General features: G+C 49.7%; 1 protein-coding gene across 4 annotated transcripts in view; it reads right to left on the bottom strand.

Moving 5' to 3' along the window:
- Positions 1-27,931, bottom strand: part of LOC122386840 (inactive tyrosine-protein kinase transmembrane receptor ROR1-like) — a 115,865-nt gene that overhangs the window by 29,090 nt on the left and 58,844 nt on the right. The window contains exon 1 of one of the 4 annotated variants that reach the window (XM_043376500.1): positions 901-1,586. The exons of 2 other annotated variants lie outside the window; for them this stretch is intronic. In XM_043376500.1, the coding sequence (XP_043232435.1) occupies positions 901-1,009 (109 nt within the window). In that variant the 5' untranslated portion in view covers positions 1,010-1,586. Of the gene's footprint in view, positions 1-900; positions 1,587-27,931 lie in introns of those variants that run through there. One more of the 4 variants, XM_043376499.1, reaches the window with a different exon arrangement.

Below are 27,931 nucleotides of genomic sequence, written 5' to 3'. Positions count from 1 at the left end.
TTGAGCGTGATCCATAGTTAGTAGATCGTGTCATGGGTCATGACATGACATCGGTTGTAGCTCAGTCCGGTCCACTACGAAAGGACTACATGGGTACTTGTTATACATGTGTGCTTAGCAATGCATGTGCTACAGGCTCTGAAGCTAGTAGCTACCAAAGACCAAACCGACCATCAAACTCCAGACCAGCCAATACCAGTGTCGGACGACAACCATACCCATCAGAAGGGTCCACCGAACAGGGCCCCCAGAAGAGTCCACCAGACCGGTAATCCACAAAAACGCTGCGAATACGCTGAGTCGACGTTCTGGAGCGGAGTTCACAGTTCACATATTCGCTGTCACAGGCAGCTTTCCACAACTGCTGCAAAATGTGGATTCCCACATGTGTAGACCATAAACAATTAAATGATTCGGTATATAGACGACTATCTGTCCTAAATTCCAATATTGACTGGTGACAGGATCTAACAGATGGCTTGTGCCATCTGTAAAATATGTTTTAAGTTGTTCAAAACTTATTGATGGAGTGTTCAAACCGGGCAGTGTTCGGTTTGGACTGCACTGGACTGCACTGGTTTGGATCCGCACTGAATTAGTGAATTGTTCAAAACTTACTCAATTGCACGTTTATGTGTCCAATGTTTATCAATATTCAGCAGGATTGTGAAACCTCTGGCGTAAAAAAAAAACTTCAGATGGTCGGTGGTTTCTTACATACCTAGAGTTGACTAAATTCGTCCAACTCTTTGCCTTCCCCGCGCGCAAAATTCGATATCGAACTTAAATATAAAAAGAATGACAAAATTTCGACATTATTGTCGATGGCGGACACCCACGGGACAGAGGGAAGTCGCTGAGGTAGCTGCCCGGGCTGTGCTGCCGGTCAGCGGTTCTCACCATGCTCGTCGAACACGGGAACTCCGCCGAAGACGTTGGCCGATACTGCTGAGAGTACCGTGGAGACTGTCACGAGCAGCGCCAGAGACAGGCGCGTCCTGGCGGCCATGGCACCGCCTGGTCCGTCACATGGCCATCGGCCACTCGGTACACCTCACCCGGACACGGGGAGCGTCGCGCGCCACCAGCTCAAACCACTCACTGGGCTGCAGCGGCGCCCGCAGCCGCGGCACGTATGACCCCCGCCCTCACGGCAGAACACTCCTCAAACAGCCGTCTAGATATTCTTCAGATAATGTCCGGGCACCTTTCTGACAGCTGTTCACACACTACTGACAACTGTCTGAATAAGCTTCTGACAGTTGTCCACACAGTCCTGACAGTTGTCGGAATAATCTCCTGACAGTTGTCCGGACACTCCTTTGACAAGTGCCTGTCACTTGAGTGCTACCCCTATTCCGACACCTCCTCTTCTTCTATTCTACCGTCGTAGTACTCTTGCGGCACCGTCACACGACCAACACCTCCTACACTCGTTCAGCGCCAGTCTCGCTCGTCCGCCACTGCTCGCCACAGAGCACCTCACCTCGCTCCGCTCCGCCCGGCAGACCGGTCCGCACTGCCGAGCACCGCGCCGGTCGTCGCCGCGCGCCGCCGCCGCCGTCGCCGAATCGCGGTCCATTGGGCGTGTGCGCTGGGCAAATACGGTGGACGGCCGGGCGGCGCTGCCTGCTATTAGGGGTGACGGCATGTCAGCCGGGAGGGAGCCGAGTGCTGCCGTAATTAGGGTGTGCGGACCGAGGGGACCACCGTCGGCCGCAGGCACTCCCAGGTCAGAACAGTCGGCGACATCGTCACAGCTACAGAGAGGAGGGCAGCGAGCTACACACGAGCAGATTAGGCATGGTATAAGCGCGATTTTCAAAACATTTTCGTAGCTGACCTAAAGCAAGAGGGAGCTACAAAATATATGATGCATTGCATGCACTACCGGACTTCTAAATGCAGCTAAAGCGTGCAAGAATTTGGAGATTTTCATACAAATTAAAACATACGAGCAGCAAAGAAATTGTTCTATATAAGAGAATTAAAAATATATTTTTGAAAAGGAAAAGAAAATCTTTTGTTGGCACGTTCCGGGCGAGCTGGCCCTGCAAAGCTCTGCACTTCCTATCCAGATCGAACTGCAATATCTCGTCTATCCGACCTGCACCGTGCCGACTGACTGAGCGGCATTGTCTCAATCAGTTCAAACTGATCTGCACCTGAGCTGTGAGTGAGACGGCTCGTGCCGACGTGGCCGCTCGTCGGTTCAGCTAGCCCAGCAACCCAGCGGCAGTCTGTGATCAGCCAGCAAGACATCCGAGCCCGAAATACGAGACAGCGCGCTCCCACCGACGGGGTTCGCGGCGCGCGGCGTCTCACCATATAACCTACTCGTCGGCAAGACAGACTCGCTCCTTACGCCATGCAGGTCAATAGTGTCTGCGACGGCGCCGCGCCCATCCGCCTGCATCTTTGATTTCGGCCCGCATGTTTAATGTCCTGAGTTGTCTGTTTCGACACGTGTTTGCAGCGGTGACATATGCTGGACTGCTGCACTGCGCCTCCCCTCCCTCCAAGCGCCAAATCATTTGGCGAAAGACTGTGTGGTATGCCGATGTTCGGTTATTTAGGCATTAGGAAGCGCATTAGCTGTCGGAAGTATAAATCGCTCCTTGAGTATAATTTTTGAAGAGAAGCGGACATGATGACAGAAACTTCGAGTCAGGCCCTTTGAATTAACAATATGATTCCCACTATGTACTGAGAATCACAATATGGCCTACAATATCCAGATCCAGCCTGGATCGCTGCGCCATTTCTGCAGCTATAGACGCCGTCAGAGCGGCGAAACTTAGCCCTCAGTAAAAACAGCGGGGCATAAGTAAAACACTCAATTAACCTGGCACGTAGCCCAGAAAGCAGCGCAAAAACCCTCCCGCTGAAACCGCGACACGGATAATTGGCTAAGTTTGCGCGCCTGTGATGTTAATGGCCGCACGAAGCCGGCAGATTCGGCGGCTCGCGCTGGTGATCCCAGATTTCCGGGGCTCAATATATTCCGACCGTAGGGAGCAGGGCTTCCAGCCAGTCGTCGCCGGAATCTACTGTTAACGCCAGATCCCTTGAGACCCTAATTTTTCGCGATTATTTTTAAATGCGTGGAGGAATTTCAACCAAGCTCAGGACTTGGCCGTTTCAAGACAGGCCGAAACTTTTACAATTTAGATATTTTATCGCCATTTCAATATTTCAGGCACTTGTCATTGACTCGTAATGTTAACTGTTTTTCCATCCTGGATAGAGGCTTTCTACGTCATATGACATTAGGCTCCGCCCACGACTGCGGCATTGACCCGTGCCCATCAGCGACCTCTGTACAAACGACACCCCTGCCATCTGTGAAGGACTATGAATTTCGCTGACGCTTCACGTGCTATGAGTCAATTGCAGCAGACGGTCAAGTAAATGTTAGGCTCTTGTTGACTCTTGTATATAGGACCAAGAGGACCATCACTCCTCAACCTACTATTCAGTCGTGCTTCGAACAAACGTTAACGATTCCTAACAAATACGATTTTCGATGTAGGGTATCTGTTTGAAATACGAGCGAGCCGTATGATGTGAAGCTCAGGCAATTAACTTATTATTGCGTTGTTCGATGGTTGCATAGCGATGTACAAATCGGCAGCTACTTGGTGACATCCGACATCCCATTATCGCATTATCTGCAACGCCATAGGCTTTAAATACAGGTGAATATTTCCTAACCTTATGTCAGTTATATGCCATCTGCCCGTCATATGCAGCTTATAAAAAAAAATATATCAGCGAACATATCAGCATTGTAGAAGCAATGCGCATTGAGCATTTATGACTCCTTAGTCATCATGTCGCTCTCTGGGCACTGTCAGCCAAGACGCTACGCACAACTCCGCCGGCTTTCGGCACCGCTCGACCGTCGCCCGTCCCCGCTCCCCGCCACAGCGAGAGTGACCGCGCGCCGGCCCGAAACCGCCGCAGGCCAAGACCACAGAGGCGGGGCTTAGCTGTGACGTCATAACGTATCACAGACTGACTGGTGATAGCCTCTACACACCGGATGAAAATCTTGCTCGAAATTTAACATTACGAGTCAATGACAAGTGCCTGAAATATTGAAATGGCGATAAAATATCTAAATTGTAAAAGTTTCGGCCTGTCTTGAAACGGCCATGTCCTGAGCTTGGTTGAAATTCCTTCACGCATTTAAAAGTAATCGCGAAAAATTAGGGTCTCAAGGGGTCTGGCGTTAACAGTAGTACGGGGATTCAGCTAGTCAGGTTGGAGCGCTTCGGCCAGCTGAGGGGTAAGACCCTGTTGGATAGGCGCTTAGAATTCAGAAAGGACACAGTGAGGTCGTCAGAGTAAAGGACCGGTAAGAGGAAACGATACTGGTCGGTCAGCTGGGAAGAGATGTCTGTCGGACAGACGGGCGAGCTCAATACGTTTTGGATATGAGCGGGCTTGGCACCACCGCGCTGCAGTCGCGGCAGCCGGAAGATGGGCGTCGCGGGCAGTCAGAGGCTAATTCCGTTCCGCTCACGGAACCACCACTCTGCGCTTCACACGGCGTCAGACACGCTCGATGGGCGATCGATAGCAGCCCATCAGGCGGAAACACGCAAACACGGGAGGCGGCGACCTCCGCCCGGTCACCATGCAGATTTGATGCTGGGAGGAGGAGCGCTGGGACAGGGGTGCAGACTACCCGAGAAAGCGTGTGACAACAGGGATGGTTCCAGCGGTCTAGGCAGCAGCACACCAATATGGCGGCGGGATGCAGCTGCTCTGCTCATGAGTCATCGGGCCGACCCGTGAGAGTTGTAATGGACGGTGTCCAACCATCCGCACCCAGCCCACGCACTCGGAGACTCTCTAGTCAGTACCTACCTGCACGCCGTTATAGCGGCGCAGTGGCCTACTACCTAGCCCATCCAGCGACCAAATGTCTTCCTCCCGTTACCCAGGCCAGTCCGTTGCAGCCTATTACCGCTGTCACATATGTTGTCGAATCGGAAGACGTTATTCCAGTGTTGGTATCTTCCATCACGCTGTTTCCGCAATCTCTCCATGTAATCCGCATTAGACAACTGCCTAAACAAGCATCATACATTTTGGGAAGGTAAATACTTTTACATTTCGAGTAGTTATCGTCGTAATACCTGAGATGTTTTATACTGGTCAGACGTGTCATCAACGATGGGAGAATTTATACGATGCACGAAATATGCCACCCAAACACCGTCTGCTACAGACTGAAGGGCCAATCTTAGTCGAACAAACATCAGTTCAACGCTAATTCCAACAAGATCCAGTCACGAATATCGGTACCTTCCATGTTTTCAACGATTACATGCCGATGCCATCATCATTTGCGATCAGCGGAATTTCAACAAACTGGTCTGGCCTGTGGTCTGCTAAGGGAGGGGTGCCCCGTAGCGACTCGGTGTAGCTAGAGAACACTGCGACAGGCAGCCAACAGCAGCCCCCATTTTACCAGCAGCCACACCCGTCACGGGCAGCTACCGGGAAAGGTCTGACGGCACGCGCCGGCACGGACTTGCCGTCGGCGACAGAGCGACGGTGACATCAGGCGACAGTGCCACAGTGCGACAGTGCCACAGTGCGACAGTGCGACAGTGCGGCAGCGTGTCCCTGCCGCTGGAATGCAGCCCTGCCTTTTCCGTCCGGGACTTGGCAAACGTATCAGAAAATATTGTAAGCTCAGCATGAGTTGCACGAGTCCTTGGTTTTCTTTTTGCAATCATGCTCGTTTTTACAACGTGAGGCTGATCGGTTGATGATCTAAGAATGTCTGGACGCTCGTCGCTCATGCAAGCGTCAGCCAGGATAGCAGTTACATACATTGTCCAGTTGTGGTTGCACAGGCAGCTATTCTCTATGGAACAAATCGAGCCACATGTATGCTTCGATTGCTGGACTTGCACTGTATCGGAAGCTGAGACTGTCATCTCAAGCTTAATGAAGAGGTTATGGTTTGCAGGATGCCGATGATGTCACACAACTGACACGAGGGACCTCATTATAGTCATGCAAAGTTGTCGAATACAAAGGAGTCGAAGCACTCGGCTGTTGGCATTGAGACTCAGGCTAGTGGATCTAGGAACATACTTTTAGGACTTTGGAGACAGGGAAAGAAGATGGACAATAAAGACCAATGAAAAATGCAGACATCGCCTTCACGTCATACCGCCTATCATCTGACCAGCAAGAAGTCAACAGACCAGACCCCGGCGTATTACTTCCCGGAGCACACCAGCTGTGGTGATCACAGCCATCCAGCACGTCTGATCGCTAGCCAGACAGAGGCCACGGGGAACATCTGGGCCAGCGCACACAGCCGCTATTTGAGTTCGGAAGTGGCCAAAATGCGATAACTCGTTAACCAGTTGACATTTTGCCAAGCAATTTTTATCGTATGTGAAGTCAACCGTAAGGTCACATATGGGAACGTATGAGCATCCATGCTGATACATCATTGCCGTAAAAAAATATTTTTGCTTGTAATCCGCGGATGACGGGTATATCCCATAACGTGGGTGACTCGGGAGGAGATTCTGCATAGCTTCCCTGCTGTCTTCGAAACTACTCGTTCAATACTAAAAGTTCAAACGGCTTCTGATAGGAATAGCTGACAAACGAAACCTAACTTTGTCACAAAAGGTCATGGAAAGGTCATGGGTCACAAAAGGTCATGGAAAAGGTCATGGAAGGAAATGTATACATTTTTAAGGTCATGCGACACATCTTTAATAGTCCATTTCGGCAAAGGCATCTAAAAATGATGTCGTCTGGGTCGTCCGATTCCAAACTATTTCCATTCGACAAATGAAGGTCAGGTCACGGCGAGGTCAGAAAGGCCAAATTTTGAAGTTGAACATTCTCAACAAAAAAGATGTGCATCGGATGCAATTTGAGCTCTGGAACACGATGATGCTATTCGTTTTGGTTTTCGATGTCAAGAACATACTGAAATTGCCTTTGCAATATCGAAAAGTGTGATTAACCGACTACGGTAAAATGCAAAAGCCGATAACATTGCCATTTCTGAAGATATCTGACTGAAACTTTCCAAAAGCAATGCAAATGTTACATACAAAAGCCAATAAGGTTCATTCTGGTCGATGGCTGCTCCCCAAAACTCTGAATGTTATAAACCATATCGGACATTTTTACGATGTTCTGTTGGCTGGAAGTCTTTTTGCTTTATTGAATTTGATCAGACTACATTCAGTTAAGACGACGTACATTTATTGGTCACTAGAAAGTATACCCACAAGTCAATCGACAATCGACAACCAACAAATGCAATCGACACGAGCGTCGAGCACCCCTCAGCACAAGCAACTGCCGGGAGCAATTAGACGGACCGCGCTCCTCTCTCGCAGCTGATTGGTCAGCTGCCGAACCGTACGGACGTCAGCTGCACGGCCGCCGCCCGGCCGACCTGATCGGGGTCGGCCGGGCGGCGACCTAGCGTCACTAAAACTGCAATAACTTTTGCCGGCAGTGTGATGCCGACCTAATTTTTTCAGCAAATGAATCACAATTGTACGGTATATGTTATGGACGTTGTCTCGATGTGAAGCACGCTGTGCGTTTTTTGGTAGGCCTATGTAAATATTGAAATCCTCAAGCCCTTCTGCTTTGTGCAAGTGTGCAACAATTAGCTTACAATAACTGAGTGGGAAGTTTTTTAGATGCACTTTTGTTACCAATGGATTCCGCACATTGTCCCCTTTCAGCTGATATCTTACTTACGCATGTTCAAGCAAAGAATATGACAGGAGACTCGTCAACATTTACATGAAAATCGCAGCACAAGTTCGGTCTCACGGAGCAAAACAAAACGGTGTACTTTGGGAGCCCACCAATCTGTGCCAGAATGAGTAATATTTTTTCTGGATGATATTTTATACAGTCTGATCAGTTTACGACCAGAAAATGTGAGAAAATCACGCTTTAAAATTTGTCGAAAATTAGGGTATTGGCCACTTCTGAACCCAGATAGCGGCTGTGTGCAGCGGCGTGGCCCGCAGATTATAGCGACGCCTGCCGCCGAGCGAGCCAGAAGAATGCCCCGTGCAAGACACACGAAACAAGCCATATGCCAGTCTTTGTCAGCAATGATGAGCGGGCAGCGCAGGATGGGGGTTTTACTGCCTCGGTCTTACATTTTTGATCGGTTTAGTGCGCTACTGAGTGTATTGCGTTCTAATTTCATTCGTTTTATGAAGACGGATTGAAGATGTGCATTACCTTTACGACATGTGGATGAACCTTATTGCTGTTTTACTACCCACTTACTACTGGTGTCAAAATATTGTTCATCTGTCTCCACGAACAAGTTTTTATTTTTTCCTGCAGTGCTACGGACCGACAGTGCAAATATGAGTCATTTTCACACAACCAAAACACGTTGTTTAACTTGGGGCAAGTTGTCTCCCGTTGGGTTGTCTAATTCAACGCATTATTCTTTCACAGAGCTTACAGCTACTGATCTGAAAGACATGGACTGGATATAAAAGCCCTCTAAAATAGGTACGTAAGATTGGCGATGTTTTTTCCGGAGCGAGGTCATGAGATGCAAACTGCCCAAGATAGACGTGCCAATGTCCTGATGTATGCTGCTTTCCGAAGGCTGTTAACTATTTGGATGCTCAACATTGTCATCGATTTTTGGGAAACGAACTGAAAAACTTGCGGCAAACAATTAAGATAAGGACATTAACACTTGGAACTGCATCACGTAAGCAACACAGCTGGGCATCACTTGAGACCAAACGTAGTCAACGAAGTCATTGCACCTAAGGTAGTCAATTCAGAAGTCAACGGCACTGACTGCCGAATCAACAGCTAAATACTGGTTGACACCGGAATAAACGCATTTCTCCAGGCATATGCACTTCCCGTGTGCTCTTGCTGCTGTTACCTGTGTGTTACACCGGTCCCACCGAGCGTGAGCTTCCTTCTAGGCACAGTCAGTCGTGCTCGTGTGTGTAGAGGCCGACCTAAAGGTGTGCCTCTCGCGGCACAGTCAGTCGTGAGTGGAATAGTTGGACTGCAGGCGTGCCTTCCCTAGGTGGCACATACAACCGTATGCTGGAGCGGTCGCCTCCTCTGCCAGTCGTGTGTTTTGGAGTGGTCGCCTTCCCCTACTCGTGTGTTTTGGAGTAGCACCTCCTCCGCCAGTCGTGTGTCGCTGCGGCAGCTCGGAGCGCGGCGCGCGGCCAGCCGTCGCGACCGGTGGCGTCGGGCGACCGCCGCGGCAGGCAGCCCGACACGATCTCACCACTGATAAGCGGCTTACATTAGCCGGGGTCGGACGGAGCGGCACACGGCGTAAATTATGTCCAGTGCGGGCGGCCGACGGTGGCTCGCCGGAATGATAAGTGGCCCGGCCGTGCAGGTGATGGCGGTGATACGCCGGCCGGTCGGCTGCGTCTCCAGTCCGGCAGTCAGTCAGACAGTCCTCCTCCCGCCGCGATCCGGCACTCAGCCCCCCCCCCCCCCCCGTCTGCGCGGCTGCAGACTCGACTAGCCCAGTCTGGCGGAGACTGTCAGACTCGACAGAGTCCAACCGAGGCCGACAGACTTAACCAGACGAGTCTGAGACTGTCGACTTACCACCTCCAGCAGTCTGACTAGGGCTCACAGACTCGATAAGTCTCCTTAAGACAGACATAACTTGACCGACCAAGTCCTACTGATGCTGAACGACAGCCAATCAGCCTTTTGGTCAAATGGTCGAGAAAAACGGACTATGACATTCCAGACTTCATCATGCCGAGCCAAGAAACATGAATCAAGCCTATATACTTCAGGGGCATAAGTTTTGAATAACGTTCGTGCTGAGCAAGTCCGTTTTAAGTGACACGAACTTCATCCATGGCTGAATCCAAACATGTTAAGAGTTAAATAAACTGTCCATAAGACTGCAGTCCAATCACCAGCCAACTTTTAAGCATGACATTCGTGTCTCAAACCAGCAGGGCTGTCTGAAGGAAACGAAATTAGGTGGATGCATTTTGTAAAAGCTCGTTTAGTTTGGCAGCTGAGGGCTCAAATGATTATCACTGTTGAGATTAGGGAAGAAAGGGCATGAGTCTCCAGACTCCATCAGACATTATCAGCATGTGTCGGGCTGTATCTGTCAATAAAAGCCACGGCGTTAAGAAGGCATCAGGCATCTGGACAGGTGCCTCTGCATCATGCAAACGGAATAGAATAGAATAAAAGGACGTAACAGGTCGTATGAAACAACTTAAGACAAGTTTTCTGTATCCCCTGATCACCATGTCCTAAGTGTCAACACGCGAATCCGCTGAAATGACCTCCCCTATGCAGACCGCAGCCGCCCACTGCAGTGAGCCTGTTACGGCAGCAGGTAATACCCTCTGACACAGTGAGCCGCCCGCTCTTTGAGGCCGGCCCACCGTGACGACGCATTTATATTGGGGCGGGCGGCCGGCTCTAATACAGCGGCGAGTGGAGCGCGGTAACCGGAGCTGACACGCACGCGACCACCACACCGGCCTCCGCCGGAGCACCGGACACAGCGTGTCGGGTCGCGGCCGGCCGGCCGCGGACCATTTTCAGAAGTGGCGGGCAGACCGTGCGTCGAGTACTTGCTTTCTCGCGCGGCGGTACTGGGGTTCACTAGCATTGTTTAAAATATTTTCATTTGCCATGAACTTGAAATTATACACTGTAATTAACGATCATTTGTCAATTATTACAAGTTCTTCAAAATTCTTCTTTGAAAGCAAATGATTTCATTTCACTCAAGAATTGTCTTGTCCACCACTACAACCGCCACCCAGTCGCCATCCATTGGAAGAGATAGGCTCTGCGGCACAAAGTGTCGTTTTAAACTGGACTGGGAACCAATGTGTGATGACATTTCGAGCTAAATTTATGCTCATTGTGTACCTAGAAGCATTGGGAACAACGCTCTGACTGTACATTTTTAGGTTTTTGCCTCTAAATGAAAATATTTACAATCAAGTACTTTGCGAGCACAGTTTAGAAGCTCCCGTAATGTTAAAGTCCTATCTCCTACAAGTATGTAAATACTGCTCTAGGGAACCAACAGTTCGCATCGTACTAGCTTTAAATTATATCCATATTGTTCCCAGTACTTTGCTGAACACTTTGGTGAGTGTACATTTTTCGTTTTTTGCTTTACAAGCGTAAAATTCGTCTGGTTTTACACCACTTCATTCGCCTCCATAGCCCGGTAACGGCGCCGCGCGGCGCGGCCGGCCGGCGCCCGCTGTAGTTTCAAACACTGCCCGATAGATGGCAGGCGCAGAAGTGGTCCCAGCCGTCCCGGTACGGCTGAGCCCGCTGCGTGCGGCGCCTGCCGCCTGACGTATTACACACGGGCCGGCAGCCTGAGCCTCTCACAAACGAACAGCAGGGACGACAGCTCCACCACCAACAGCACGGCGTCGATAGGCCAACCAGCTCAGTAGTTTCCAAAAGAAGTCTGAAAATTTACCGCCTGTGAAATCGGTAACAACGCATTCACATCATAGTTGATAACGGTGAGTGCATACCAGCCGTACGGGAATGGTATTAAGCGACAAGAGCATCAGGTAAATGTCTGCTCTTAAAGCCAAGTAAGGCCGGTGGAGCCAGTATAGAAGAAGAGTGCTGCTCCCATGCGCTATCTTCTGCACTAGCCACGTGCCTGCTGGAGAGCCCAGAGTGACCAGAACTCTAGCCACGCATTGCCCCGGGGGGACCACCAGTGAGAAACACACCATAGCCGGACATCGATTGATGAGCTCCGGGCGGCAGGTCTTCCCAGAGCCAGGTCATCTCCAAGGAGCGAGATCACTGCACGTGACTGGGCAGCGTGGAGGCTCTATCGCGCTCCAAAAGACACTTATCAAAAGAGCACCTACCGGGACCTCTGGTTCCACGAACGTAGCAATATCGATGGCCAGATTAAACGAAGCGGAATCCACGCAGCATGCGTGGCACAATATCAACTAGGTATACGTTACCGGTGGGCAATCACCGAGCAGTGATAACATGAGGACAAAAACTGATCGGCTGAACCGGCCTCGGTGACGGATGGTGCACAAGCACAGGTATGTACACAAAATACATACCTAACTATATGTTGTATCGTTGGACCTCCGGAAGGGGAAGGGTAGCCAGATTGGATAATGTTATATGACTCGGGGTCAGTCACGCTTCGGGACCACGCCGACCGACAGGACCTGCAGCGGATGATGATGGAAAAGTTTCACACCTGGAAATGGCTCGCTGACAGGCAACAGCTATTCAGCCCATGATTGCCCCAAAATTAACGTTTTACGAAGCCGTTACTACCGACAGCACTGTGAACAGCGATACAGAGAGGAGAGTAAAATGAGCGTTAATAACACCTAAAATACGGAGCCGATTGCTGATGGCTGCATGCTGCGCCGGTGCCGCAATGCAGCCGTTCACAGGGCCAGCCGGCGCCGCGAGCGACTCAACTCAGCGAGCGGCTCCACTCAGCAGCTGCGCCGGTCCGCTGAGCCCCCGGGGGCAACTCCACTCAGCAACTCAACTCATCGGCTATACTCAGCAGTCAGCAGCTATGTACAATCAACGGCTACTCAGCGCCTCTCCCAGCGTCTGCACTCTGCACAGTGCACACCACTCCTTCGAAACTCCGCGCCACTGCCACGAACGCAGGTCACTGTATATCAGCTCGGGCCGCAGTCACCCTGGAGACCGGCAGCCGCCGCACGATTCATTCCGCATCAGAAGCTCGTTGGGCGCGGATCGAGCGCGCTGGCCGGAGGCTTCCTTCTCCCCCGGGCAGGGGGAAGTTCAGTTTATTGTGCGCCCACGGACGCGCCGGCTGGCTATAGCGATATTACTGCCCGAAGGCGGCGCTGAAAAGATGATCGGATGGACGGGCTTGGTGCCCGGAACTACTACCAGTGATTGATGATTACTGCACTGATACCTAGACTAGGGGAGGTCACGCACCGGCTCGAACATTACCGCGAAGTTGGGTGGCTTGTGATCTCAGATGAATGCATCCATGTTATCAAATATTACTCTATACACGGCCAGACCCTATTGCCAGACAGTACATGCAGCTCATGCTGCGTAAGATGATGTTGGTTGGTTAGGTACTGTACAAGGGTGCAGCTTCAATGCTCGTGTCACGGTGTCAGCTTCAGTGCTCCTCCGACATCTGGGATACATTCCCGGCTTGGTGACACGAGCACTGGCGGCCCGAACGGCTCAGTCATCAGTTCCGCCCGGCGGGAGCGGCCGGAAGGCGAGGTCTGTTCGTTGGCCTGTCTGACAGTTCAATCAGACGCCGGCTGCCTGACTCGGAGGTATGAGACGCCACACCTGCTGAGGTGTCAGTTCGCCCCGACGAGCCATGAATCCACAACAGGTTCATTGATCTGTCTGCGCTGGTCTGTTCTCCCTAATCTGCCCAGAGTCCCACCAGTCTCCGCCGGTCAATACCATGGTCTGTTCCCACCGGTCTTTCCCTGCTGGCCTGCATCCGGGGGGGGGGGGGTGTCCCCTTTAGATTGTCCGTCCCTTTTGCCGGTCTGCCCCGACTATATATCTCCACTGTCAGCCTGTCCGCCGGCCTGCGAGGATACCATCCTTCCATGGCAGCATTCTGCAGCACTGCCGAAGCCGCACTATGCCGCGCGGACACTGCAGACAAATTACGGCTCGGCGGACGACAAAAGACCATCCCCAGCCCATGGTTGACAAAAAATTCTCATCGGCGAGCGCCACGTGTCCCCAATTGGTCGCTGCGCTGGCCACAAGACATCATCCAGGCGCAAGCTGTAGGATGGGACAGTAGGGACGGGACGGTACGGGGCAGGACGATACGGGACGGACGGTACGGGACGGACGATACGGGATAGGAGGTGATGACACGAGTGTCACTCCCGATGAGGACGATGACATGAATGTCAGTGACAGAGGCGATAAAGAGGCGACAAATGCAGCTCACTGTACAATGTGCATTGTGTAGGATAGCCCGTCACTTCACCCAGCTAACCTTTGATGAACGTCCTGCAGTGCGGCCTGGCAGATGGAGCCCTTACCTGAAACCAGAGGACAAGCGGGGTCAATAGAGAACTCATCACATCGGCTTCAGGGCGATAAGTTATCATCTCCCAACACGACGATGCATTCCTGTCATGAACAAAACGAGGTTCAGTGGCTGGTCTGCAGGCAGACTCTATTTTCAGTCCCAGGCCGACAATGACCTGACCTTCTGCCACGTGTGACGCTCTGCCGTCACGTCCTTACGGCAGAACAACGGCAGCCGGCCGGTTTCATCGCCGTCTATTGAGTTTGGTACAGCTAATTGCCCCAGAACGTGACCTAGTTAGGAGCCTTATACTTTAGAGGTCAGAATGTCGGAAGAGCTGGGTTGGCAATTTGTTTAGCGCAGCATGTAAGCCTAATATGGGCCGAAGCTGATTGATATTGGAAGGAAGCCTGCTCCTGACGGAAACAATGATGATCGCGGACTGGTTGGCTCATGTAACCATTTGCACAATCTCCACGTTATACTTCTGTGATAATATTTTGTATGGTTAAAACCCTACCTCGGCGTTATAGTCACAACGGGTGTAAATGATTTTTTTTTGGGAAAAGAGCATGCACAATGCAGATGGTCAATAAAAAGAAAAGATAATGTTATCACACATGCCTAAATTTCGACATGCTACGCTAAATGAGAAATAAATATTAATGAAGACCATCTCCCCGGATCACAGTGATTATACGTCGTGGGTACATGGTTGCGTGTCATAGTGCGCTATTTCTTGCTGCACTGCCTCGCAACATTAGGGAGAATGGTTGATGGTTAATGGGCGTGCCACTGCCACGGTACCTACCACCTAGGAATATGGTGATGACGGGCTGTTGGAGCGCCTGACATGACTGGAATGATGCTGAGATGTCATGGTCTGGGAGTGCGAGGATGGTTATATGTCAAATGCCTGTATACTAGGGTCATCCAAAGAACATTTTATAAGCGACCGGCCGGTCATCGAGAGGACATAATCATGTAATCGGCAATTTATCGAGAGAACACTGTGAGGTAGTTAGGCAATCGAGAGATACGTCATCGATGATCAGAAAGCCATCTACAGGTTACCAGAAAGCATCGCCACACGGCAAATATCCCGTTTCGAGCTCCGTCAGCGACAGTGACAGTGACGGTATAGCTGTGCCGTGTCGCCACTCCCTCCGTCGCCCGTATCGACACACCAGGCGGTGTCCGCCGCGACCCGGTACGACCCGGGTCGTAAGTCGTCACACCCCCGTAAAACTGACCAGTCGGCAGTAATGCGCCCAAAGTACTAATTGGATCACAGTGACTGCGGCGATATGCCACGGGTCCTGATTGGAGTGCGGTGCTAGTGTCATAAGGGACTAGCCTAGCCGGACTTGTTGACCTGTAGACGAAGGGACGACCTCCGGCCACTTCACCGTGGACCCAATCAATGCGGCCCCAAAAACTTTGGATACAATGTGTTACGGGCCAGCAAACGTGGCCCTCGGTCATCCGCCCTCACTCAAAGTTTCAATGAAAGTTTCTTGGGCTCGGGTCCCTGTGCGTTGCCGTTGGACCGATTGGGCTAGGAAGGATGTATATCGTGAACGATGGTGGCGTTTATCGAAGGTGACACGCTGCCCATCCGTGCAAAATATCTCACAACCTGCCAGCTTTTCATTAGTGTATACCTATATGCATGAATAATAACATATGTTGACAATGAACTGCTATTTAGCACCATCTACTTTTGTATTTACTATACATTCTTTAAAACAAAGCGCGAGATGAAAAAATATACGAGTTGTTTCCCATCTCCAACTTCCGAAGATTTTTAATCCAAAACGGCTGTCTGAAGTGAGTGCAACTCCCCAAAATTGGCCAGACTCAGCCGACAGCTCGTGTCAATCTGCAGTCCCGCCTCTCGGCCCTCTCCGTATATGGATCACATTTAGTCTGAAAACTGAGCCCGACAGCCTCCGAATTTCCGGACAGCAAATCAACAGTTCAGGAAAAACAAGCCGGCCGCGTTTGGGATTCTCTGCGTCCGCAGAGGGCTATTTGCATGCAATAAGTGACACGGCTCGCGGCGAAGTCAGTGCCCGTGCCACGCTGGCCGCACTGTGGGAGGCAATGGACCCGGTGTCAGAGGGTGAGACTGCTTGTTTTGAAGAGCTCTCCCGCTCGCCTCCGTCGCCATCCACTAGCGAAGCCAAACAAACCAACGCGCCGAGGAGGCACGGCTTCCCTGGAGCGAACAGTGGCAGACAGCGCGAGCAGGCAGCCGCGAGCAGACAACCACTCAGGGCGGTGGGAAGACGACCCTCTGTCTGTCTGTCTGTCTGTCTGTCTGTCTGTCTGTCTGTCTGTCTGTCTGTCTGTCTGTCTGTCTGTCTGTCTGTCTCTCTCTCTCTCTCTCCTCTCTCTCTCTCTCTCTCTCTCTCTCTCTCTCTCTCTCTCTCTCTCTCTCGCTCCCTCTCTCCCTCTCAAGCTGTCTGGGGCGGCTCTGCGCCTCTGCCCACCGCGGTGACGGGGCTGATCTGAGGGGCCGGAAGTCACGACGAGTGTTTACACCCGTCAGTCCCACCCCGCCGCCATCCTGACCGGTCGGCAGTCGTGTGTGGTCCACTGGCACGACAGACACTCAGGTCACTCGGGGTCCGGCGGCGGTGCGCGGTAGAGTGCCCGCGGATCGACCGTGAGTGCCTGCTGGTCGACTTAGAGTGCCCGCGCATCGGTCCGAGGCATTCATAGGCATTGGCTACCTGACAAACAGTTTACGATGCTGGCGGAAGTTTGATGTCCACCACTTAATCAGTGCAGAACTTTGTAATTTTAATCGATGACACTCACCTACTGCATTGACTGTCAAGTGAAGACGAATACTACTGAACTTTGTAGCCACTTATGTTATGTTGAACCATGGCTGAACTTTAACGACTAATCGTAAACGTCAGTCAACATTCGTACGAATTGTCCGTTACCGATAATTCTTCCTGCGTGAGGCCCAATCGCTCCCCATTGATGGGCATTGGGCACATCAGTCGCACCAAACATGGGGCATGCTCACGGTCAGCTCAAGGTGCAATGTGTGCAATCGCATATCCGTGAACCAAACAGTAACGGTCACCGCTCAGAGGAGAGGAAAGCCAGACAACCCGGCACCGGCTGCGCCCTCGGGTGACAATTGCAGCCTGGGGTCTCGTGGGAGTCCCTGGGACAAGCTCCAGGGCATATAACGGATCATCCTCGGACACAGTGACATTATCCCGGTGGACCTATCATAAATCAGGAGTACTTACCCTGATACTTTCCCCCGGAAAGCAGACAAGCACTGGGTGTTAAGTTTCCATTGATGGTATTTCCAACGTATAGTATTCCTCGTGAGCCAGCCCGTGGCTCAGCCAGGCCGCAATGCAGTCTGACTCACATCGTTCATTTGTGGGGAGTTCTCCACATTTGCCAAGACACCACACTCGCAGCCAAATGGTTCTTCGGCCGATGGTTATGGACGCTGAAGTTCCCCAGCCGGAGGGGCTCACCCAGGGTGTCAGAGTGTGTCGGGAGGGTGTGTCGCGCGTGTCGTGACCGGGATGCCCATCGCCAGGGCGGGTGGCGGCTGGAGCGGAGCGCCAAGGCCAGCGGGGGCAGTGCGACCAGCCGTGTCCGATTACACGGAGGCATTCCGGTGAGTGTCACAGGCCACTCCCTGGCGGCCTATCGGCTGTTTAGGTCCAACGTCCCATCACGGAGACGGAAGTCGAACAGACGCTGACATAGTCCTGACGCAGGAGGTCACCGGGGAGGAGGCGCCGGGTCTGGGTGGACAAGTGACGGGCGGACGTGGTGCGGGGAGATATATGACATATGATATATGAAAACGACAATTAATATGGTTTGAGATAAATTGTATGTTTCCAAGACTGTGAGGGAGGTGTGGCATTTCTATGTTTGTGTTTAGAGAAAACAATTTTTCGAAAATGTGATCGAAAGAAGGGAAGAGTTAGAGAAGAAGCGATATCATGCGTAGGGGATTCGACCCTCGACACCTGAACCGCCGCCGTGGCCACCTCCAGTCCCTGCGGACGCCAGAGACATCGGCTTACGATTCGCCGCAGAGAAGGCACGACCATCGGGAAATCAGCCGAGATAAACAACAGTGACGGCCCCCGCGGGAGGGAGGCGGCGCGGCCCTGCACCACGCCAACCGACAATTTACGGGACGGCGCAAAAAGCTCGGCCACCGCCGCAGCCCCACGCTCTCCGTACCGTCCAGCTGCGGGGGGTAGGGGAGAGGCTGAGTGATAGGTAACGGGCAGAGGGGGTTTGGTTTGTACTTACTTTGTTATTTTTACCACAGCTTTATCATAGCAGCATTGGTCACCAGGGGTAACCAATACCATAGATGATTATCAGAGGTAGAGCATCGGGTACGTAACCTAGTCACGGGACCATTATTGACTCCAGAGGTCACCAGAAATCTGAACTGAGGGCTCAAGTGCGTTCTGCTTCGTGACCAATACCTGATGAGGCCATCACTTCAACAAAAAGCAACTTTGCCTCTTCACCAGTGCGGAGACCACACACCACTTGACCAGCGGTGGCCATCGTCCGTCCGTAGTTCCTGAGCCTTTCCAGCCACTGTCACTGATTGCATGGTATTCGGTGAACAGCGAACTGACCGTCTCCAGCCTCTCGCACTGATTGCCGCATTCAGCGAACAGTGCCGGGCAGTCGGCAGCGTGCCAAGCCTAGCGCTGCATAGGTGGTCCCATGTCTGCTAGATCACACACTCTGGAAGTGCTGAAAGAGGCACCCGTGGTGATAGGAGTGTGGCCGGTCTGAATCGGCCTTAGGTATTCCAGTGATAACAGTGTGTGTAATGTGCCAAGTGGAACTGCCTAGCCGGTCGTCGTATAACTGTCACGAGAATTGAGAGGATAATTTTCAAAGTAAATATCCGGCATACCTACGTTCCATAATTTGGCATGAAGCAGAGCGCTGGAACACTCACTGAAAACTTTTTGTTTTCAATATGTTGAATGAAAATAACTAGAAGGAGATCCTCCTATGTTCAAACAGGTAAACTATTTCGTCCGATTTGGCAGAACATGGACATTGGACAATGGTACAGCGATCCTTTTGAGAGCCATCGTCAGTGTCCTGATTTTCGTGAATTTGGGTGGAAACCCACACCCGAACAGATTCTCTTTGCGACGTCCCGGAAAGCTAAACGACGTCCCTGACAGATAAAAGTCGACAGGTATATCGAACACCAAAAGCAAACAACAAAAAGAAATATCACCTCTGTGGCCTAAAAACACGGCTATGCAAAATCACAATAAATATATCCCAAGGCCTCACAAACCCACTCTTATACTCAACTCCCCTTTCCTACACCGCTGGCCAACTGCCATAACAATAAACAACGCGGTTTTTTCGTTTTCTGTGCGTCAGATATGGATATATTTTTTCCTTTACCATGTGAAGGTAATAGCTGCCATATGAAGGAGAAAAGATGTCGGAATAGAGGGAACTGTGGACGTCGTTTTCCACTTTTCAGTTTAAGTAACTGTGCAGTGTATAGATTTCCAGCCAAGAAAAATTCAGCGTCTACCTTGGAGCTTTCTTAATTGAATTTCATAACAGGAAGCCATGGAAATTAATTTTCCTAACTGTTTTCCATCTCTTTGTTTGGACGTCTGTTTTTTACGTCACTCCTCTTGCTCGATGTAATATCCCTCCTATGACGTCAATATTTGGAGATAGCCGTTGACTCTTGGGCTGATTTTTGTTGAAGCATATTTGTTGTTGACTGTTGTGTACGATCATGGGCAAGAACTAAACATCTTCAAAGTGTTGTTTTTGTGTTTGGGTGAATAATTGAATTTTGTATTGTACTAGGGGTAAACTGGCATTACTTTGTGTCTATATATGATCATTTGAGGTGCCTTGAGGTGCTATTATTAAAAATTGCCAGTGAAAATAGCTAATTTCAAGAGATTTAAGGGATATTCAGTGGCTTAGGCTCCGCACCGATATCGACGTCCTTTTGAAATAGTGACGTCCTTGCGGCCTCAATCACACTCTCCGAAAAATCAATTTCAGGACACTGGCCATCGTTTGTGTCGATTCGACGGTCGTGGTCGGCCCCTTTCCTGACCTCCAACCTGACCCCAGCGCTCCAGTTACAGCCTGCTAAACGATTAGTTCAACGCCTTTCCACAGATGTCGCCCCAATCACGCACCTCCCAATAATGCGACCGGCCGGGGCCAATGTCGACCGTACCGTCAACACACTCAACAGACATTGCAATGGGCGGAATGGCCGTTTCTACAAGCGAATGCCATTTAAGTGACAAGGGATATGAAATTCCTTCAATCTACATTTCATCTCTGCAAACGTGGTAACCAGCGTGGTTCCGGCAAATACAGCGATGAACAGATGGAAGCTATAGCTTCCATCTTGTCACAGGCCACTCCCTGGCGGCCTATCGCGGCTGTTTAGGTCCAACGTCCCATGTCACGGAGACGGAAGTCGAACAGACGCTGACATAGTCCTGACGCGGGAGGTCACCGGGGAGGGGGGCGCCGGGTCTGGGTGGAAAAATGCCTGACGGACGGGGCGCGGAGAGATATGATAGGTACATCAATATGCATAATAAAACGACATTCAACATATACATTTATACGTAGTAGAAGAAAATGCTATGTCTCGAAGAATGTGAGAGAGGCATGGTGTTGCCAGTTGCCACATTTGTGATTGGAGAGACCAGCTTTTCGAAAATGTGATCGAGATATGGGAAGAGTTAGAGAAGAAGCCATATCGTGCGTAGGGGATTCGACCCTCGACACCTGAGCCGCCGCTGTGGCCACCTCCGGTCCCTCTGGGTACCAAAGACATCGGCTTACGATTCCGCGCAGAGAAGGCACGACCATCGGGAAATCAGCCGAGATAAACAACAGTGACGGCCCCCGCGGGAGGGAGGCACCGCCGCCCTGCACCACGCCAACCGACAATTTACGGGACGGCGCAAAAAGCTCGGCCACCGCCGCAGCCCCACGCTCTCCGTACACTCAAAACTTTTTTACTACCTCCTGGAGAGTTCATTTTCATCAAACCCGCAAGATAATAGTATATTGAAAGGGTAACTCGCTGCTACCATTATGTGCATAGTAACGGTACGTGGTTAATATGAACTTATTCGCCAGCGAAGAGTATTATTACCATGTAAATATCAATATTACTCTCGCGATCCAGAACATCACGAAAACTCTTTCCTCCTGGGTATCGTGACTCGGGTACAGATAGTCGTTTCATGCGTGGATCTTGTTTACCCTCGTGAAGATGATATTTGAAATGGAAACAATCAGCCAATCAGAAACGAGATCGGCCGTTTGCGGTTTGAAGGTCGCGCGCATCTGTCAGTTTTCGGCCGTTGGTCTCCGAGAGCGGATGTGAGCAGTGTCGGTGCCGCGCGGCGTGGCCGTTGGTGATTGTGCTTGTGTGTTGTTCATCGCCTGTAGAGCCTCTGTGGACATTTTATTGTAAGTACCGATGTGCTAGAGCATTGCGTGCCGTTGAGTGGTGCTAATTTGACCTGGTTAACAGGACCCCGTGCACGGCCACGTGGCCTAGTGTTGTGAGTACGTACATTAATTTTGTTGTGATGCTACAAGTTTATGCATTTTGTTGGTGACTTTGAAAAAGCCTTGCACTGTAGTGATCCAGTCTCATTATCTCACGCAGACGGGCGACCACCCAGGAACGCCGTCGCTCACTTCAAATATTGTGCGCTCTGCCTAATCCAATATGAGGGCGCTGAATGTCTTGTATTCATATTCAAATTGCATTCAAGTTGTATCGTGGTGTTTATTTACCGCTTGTGCATTGCTGAACGCTTTGTATAAATTTGTATGAATAAGTGAAGAGTCTCACAATGTTCATGGTTGGTGTGCCCCTCGTATTGTTTGTACGGAAGCCAAATATACCTACATTGTTGCTCTTGAAGCATTTTTTTTTTTAGTTGGTGAGCTCCGGTTAACAGAAGCTTCGTGAAGCTTCTGAAGGAAGCGTCTGTGGGTCTGTTACCATCCTCTGGGGGGTTTACACTAAAGGAAAGAGTAAACATTACCATGTGACAAAGGGTAGGCCATAAGAATATACTCTCTGTAGGAGGGTAAAGCACAGAGTAGATGATGCGTTACTCCCTAAAAAAGGGTTCCGTTAAAGATTTACCCTTTCAAAAAGTGTAACCCAAAAAATGTTACACTCTAGACAAGAGTAAATCAAAAGAGTTTACCATTCAGAAGATGGTAAAAAACGTCTGTGTGTCATGTTACCCCTCCCTGGCGAGTTTACTCTTCATGAAAGAGTAAAATTTACCATCTGGAAGGTGGTAAAAAACGTCTGTGTGTCAAGCTACCATGCTATGGCGGGTTTACCCTTCAGGAAATGGTAAAAAAGTTTTCAGTGTACCGTCCAGCTGCGGGGGGTAGGGGAGGCTGAGTGATTGGTAACCGGCAGAGGGGGTTTGGTTTGTACTTACTTTGTTATTTTTACCACAACTTTATCATAGCAGCATTGGTCACCAGGGGTAACCAATACTACAGATGATCATCAGAGGTAGAGCATCGGGTACGTAACCTAGTCACGGGACCATTATTGACTCCAGAGGTCACCAGAAATCTGAACTGAGGGCTCAAGTGCGTTCTGCTTCGTGACCAATACCTGATGAGGCCATCACTTCAACAAAAAGCAACTTTGCCTCTTCACCAGTGCGGAGACCACACACCACTTGACCAGCGGTGGCCATCGTCCGTCCGTAGTTCCTGAGCCTTTCCAGCCACTGTCACTGATTGCATGGTATTCGGTGAACAGCGAACTGACCGTCTCCAGCCTCTCGCACTGATTGCCGCATTCAGCGAACAGTGCCGGGCAGTCGGCAGCGTGCCAAGCCTAGCGCCGTGAAGGTGGTCCCATGTCTGCTAGAGCACACACTCTGGAAGTGCTGAAAGAGGCACCCGTGGTAATAGGAGTGTGGCCGGTCTGAATCGGCCTTAGGTATTCCAGTGATAACAGTGTGTGTAATGTGCCAAGTGGAACTGCCTAGCCGGTCGTCGTATAACTGTCACGAGAACTGAGAGGATAATTTTCAAAGTAAATATCCGGCATACGTTCCATAATTTGGCATGAAGCAGAGCGCTGGAACACTCACTGAAAACTTTTTGTTTTCAATTTGTTGAATGAAAATAACTAGAAGGAGATCCTCCTATGTTCAAACAGGTAAACTGCTTCGTCCGATTTGACAGAACATGGACAATGGTACAGTGATCCTTTTGAGAGCCATCGCTTGTGTCGATTTGACGGTCGTGGTCGGCCCATTTCCTGACCTCCAACCTGACCCTAGCGCTCCAGTAACAGCCTGCTAAACGATTAGTTCAACGCCTTTCCACAGATGTCGCCCCAATCACGCACCTCCCAATAATGCGACCGGCCGGGGCCAATGTCGAACGTCAACACTCAGCAGACATTGCAATGGGCGGAATGGCCGTTTCTACAAGCAAATGCCATTTAAGAGCGACAGTGGATATGAAACTCCTACAATATAACTTTCATGTCTGCAAACGTGGTAACCATCGTGGTTCCAGCAAATAAAGCGATGAACAGATGGAAGCTAGGTAGGTATAGCCGTTTTCACGACGGGCTATTCGACAAACGCACCTAATTTGGCCAAATTTGCACCATATCTCTTTCACAATTAATACCTTCATGTCATGAATTTACTTCAGTATTTTGATCGAAAATAATGCCTGATAATTTGAAAAAATGAGATATTTAGGCACCTGTGCAACTCAAACTGATAACTTTTCAGAAAAACACTGAACCTCATTTGACCAAATCTGCACCTAATCAGCACCAAATGTGTACCAGATGGATGTCGTGAAAACGGCTTATACCTACCTAAGCTTAAGTATACCGATAGCTAAGCTGCCCCCATTTTGCAGCTTGGGTACCGTTCAGGGCTTGCCGTGTCGAGCTCGGCAGGATAAAGGCATGAATTTCGTATGTGAGAAGACCGAGTCAACAAAAAAGTCCTCCTTTCTGGGCGGAGGGCTTTTTGCTCTGGCGGCGGATTCATCTGCGCGGAGGATCCATCAGGGGCGCGCGGGGAGCGCTGTGACGGTGTCGCGCCGCCAGCTGATGGATGGGACGGCTGACGGCGGAGTAACGGCCTTACCACCGCACCCTCAGCTCAGCCCCACCCAAGGGGTCAGACCGGCGCAAAAGTGGCCCTGATACGGAAGGACGTAGAGAAGTTAAGGCCCCAGAGCTGGCTCATAACTAAAGCAGCGAAAGCTCACACCCGAACAATGTTGCTGATCATTCGTTTTTGGTTTTGTTCCGTTTATTGTTGTGGTAGACAATTTCTGCCTTGTGAGATTGCCTCAGTACTAAATAAGTCGATTACCGACTGAGGAGGATTGGCGGTCCGCAGAGGGCTGAGCCGCCCTTATCCTGGTAATATCAGATGTGGGATGTACGCACCAAGCGGAGCAGGCTGCACTGCAGTCTCAGCCGTTCGAACCCTCCAATAAGCAGGGTTGTATACGACTCAGAGTTGAATCATGAATCGACTCAAGAATCAGTCGTTTTTCTTCGAGTCATGAGTTGAGTCGAATCAAATAATTTGAAAGCTTAATGAATCATGAGTCGAGTCGATTCAAATATGTATAGGCCATTTGAGTCAGAGTTTGAGTCGATTCAAGGTAACGCGAGTCACATTTTGATTCGATTCAAGGTAACTTGTCACAGTCTGCTCCAGCCACCAGGTAAGATAAACTTATTTTAAAGTCATGAAACTGCTAGTGAAGTAGTGAGCACCTTTTATGTTTTGGCTGGCATCGGCTACCTATTATATTCAACTTTGGCAAGTCAGCATTGCAATTGCCTCAGCCTGTATTTATAACTATATGCAATCACTACATCTGTTGACTGTTACTGAAATACTCACATTGGGTTGGCTTTGTGAGTGCTAGTAAGGGACACTAACAAGTATGAGATAGATACCCATTTACAATTGAAATAAAACCTTGAATAATTGTCTATCAAAGTTATTGATGGAGTTAAGTGCTTGTGCGAGGAACATTGTAATAGTTATTTGAAAATATATAAGCATGACCTTTCCTCGATATTGAATAAAAAAGTGCCGAAAAATGTACTTTATTTATAGAAAATATGTGATATTTCGGCCACTGGCCTTTGTCGAACATATATAATCAAGATAAACAATAGTTTCGTTTCGCCGCATCGCGTTCCAACTGCCTCTACAAAATTACGTACATCAGTTCGTGACAAAATCGATATCGTACCACTGTAACAAAGTACTATAATTCCGTTGAAAGGTGAAAACTCTATCTATGAGTACACAGGTTTAGATACACCTACCGGCCAATAACAATACCTATAATCAGGTTTAGATACCTTCATAAAGCTAGACAAACATGACAAAGGCTTTAGACCGAAAGAAAGTAAGGACAGTTTAAGACGAAATTATCCTAACATCTGTGAAGACCGCGTGCGGAAGGTGAGTCTATACAAATCAAATGAAAACAAGCACATCAATAAACAATCCAAATCACTCACATATATCTCAAGGCAGTACGCACAACACATATACACACATGTACATACATATAATTTCACAGGATAGGCCATGACGAGTCGTTACTGTTTAGATGTGGGCGGTGGTTCCTGATCATCAAAGACTCGGCTATTTTTCGATCCGGGTGGTCCTTAGACCTGTACATGACTTTCACAGTGAGAGGTACTTTGCCATCTACTGAAATATTGGAGTGGGAGGCCTGGAAATGTTCTCCCATGGGAGTATCTGGAGTTCTATTTTTGAGGTCACGTACATGCTCGTTGAAGCGCAGTCGCAGGGGGCGCTTCGTTTCACCTATGTACACACAGTCATGTCCATCCTGGCGACAAAGTTCACATCTAATCTCATATACAACATTTTTCTGTGTACAATCCCCCACGAACCCAGTTGAACATGTGTGGCATCTCCTACCCCCCGGACAGGCTGGCTTCGACATAGCGGATCGTACTAATTTGTTTTTTATTTTCTCCTTGTTTTGCCACGCCACCCGTATATCTAAGCCTGATCTTTTCACCTTACTTTTTATCTTGCACAGCAGCTCCTCGTCTATGTATGGTAGACAAAGGAACCCGTCAAACTGCGCTCGGCGCTGATGCCCATCAGCCGAAGGTCTTCTCTGTGCTCTCGCCTCTCGCAGAAGCCTTCGGAGAATGTGATTAGGGTACCCATTTTTTGACAGAAGTGTCCATACTCCACTCCAATGTCCATGAGTACATTTTTCGGCACTTTTTTATTCAATATCGAGGAAAGGTCATGCTTATATATTTTCAAATGTCTATCAAAGTTGTTTAGAAAGACCATCAATAACCCTCACATTTTTCTTTTCCGATGGTTCACAATTGCTAATTCGTGAACGCGCATGACGTCGCAAATAAGTATTCGTAAACAAGATGAAAAATGAAGTTTTTATTTAATTCAAGCTGATAAATGAATAGGAACAGTTTTGAAATGATATGAGAACTTGATCTTTTTAGCCAGTAAATTATAAAATGATAAAGGTTAAGAAAAAATATAACATGATTTGGTTTCAAATTAAAATTGTATGACGCCATTAACGTGGACAAATGTTTCTCGAGCTTGAATAGATAAGAGTAATATTTGTAAGTTATTAGCAATTTTTGTCGACAATCATATTTGCTGCCATATCCCAAACGTAAAGGAAAAGCAAAAAATCGTAGCGGCGCTAACATAGCTAAAAAAACGCTACCATTACGCAAATCAACTGGAAAGTGACGTTTTATTTAACTTTGTTATTTATAATAAACGCAAACGTCCATTTTTAGGCTTCGTGTTGTATTTTTCTGCTAAATTTATTAAAAATTGGTTTGTTTATTTTGAGTTTAATTAGTTATGACAAGCTAAAGCTAAGGTTAAGATAATTGACGTCATGTGTTTATACCTTTAAAAAGTGGATCACACTACATTATTGGATTATGCCCTAAACCTTGTCCTGGTAAATTCTCAAGGCCACAAGGCAACAGGGCATGAACAAAATGTTTTTTCTTTGCATTTTGTGATTCTAATTAGCCTTACATTTGGTTAAATATTTGTCTTATATTAAAGGCTTCATATTTGCATTCTTATTTAGAAATCTGTAGTTTATAGTTATGTGTGGCTCTGTGTGACCGGCTGAGACGCCGCGTGGCCCAGACGCGCCTGGGGGACGCCGTCTAGCCGACACTGACAAATGTGTCTAGAAGGGGGTGTCCTGTTACATACGTGGCGACGGGGGCGCCGAGTCGCGAGTCGTGCGAGAGGATTGGCAGTGTGGTTGGAACGGTCGCAGGAGAAGCACCCAATACACTCATCTAACTACAAGCTATTTCGGCACCATGCCGAAAGCGAAGGCAGCTGCGAGTGCTAGTGCTGGTGTGACGCCGACGGCAGCGGAGTCCGGCGGAAGGGCCACGTTTGACCCTCGGCTGATACCTGAGTTCAGTGGGGAAGGAACGGCGGACATAGTCGAGTGGTTTACCCGTGCCGAGGTGCTGAGCAAGCACCATGGGGTGAATCTGGCGCTCGTGCTGCCAGCACGGCTGACTGGCGGCGCCTTCGCGGTCTGGCTGCAGATGCCAGAGGAGAACCGCCGCTCCGTGGACAGCGTGAGGGACGCGCTGTATGACGCCTTCGCAATGGACCCGCTGGCGGCCTACGACGCGTATGCCAGCCGCCGTCTGCAGCCCAGCGAGTCAGCCGACGTATA

Source organism: Amphibalanus amphitrite, unplaced genomic scaffold, assembly GCF_019059575.1.
Source record: "Amphibalanus amphitrite isolate SeventyFive unplaced genomic scaffold, NRLGWU_Aamphi_draft 000264F_arrow, whole genome shotgun sequence".
In the NCBI taxonomy this organism is placed as follows: domain Eukaryota; kingdom Metazoa; phylum Arthropoda; class Thecostraca; order Balanomorpha; family Balanidae; genus Amphibalanus; species Amphibalanus amphitrite.
Note: the sequence above shows the minus strand (reverse complement) of the source record. Positions and strands in the feature narration are given on the sequence as shown.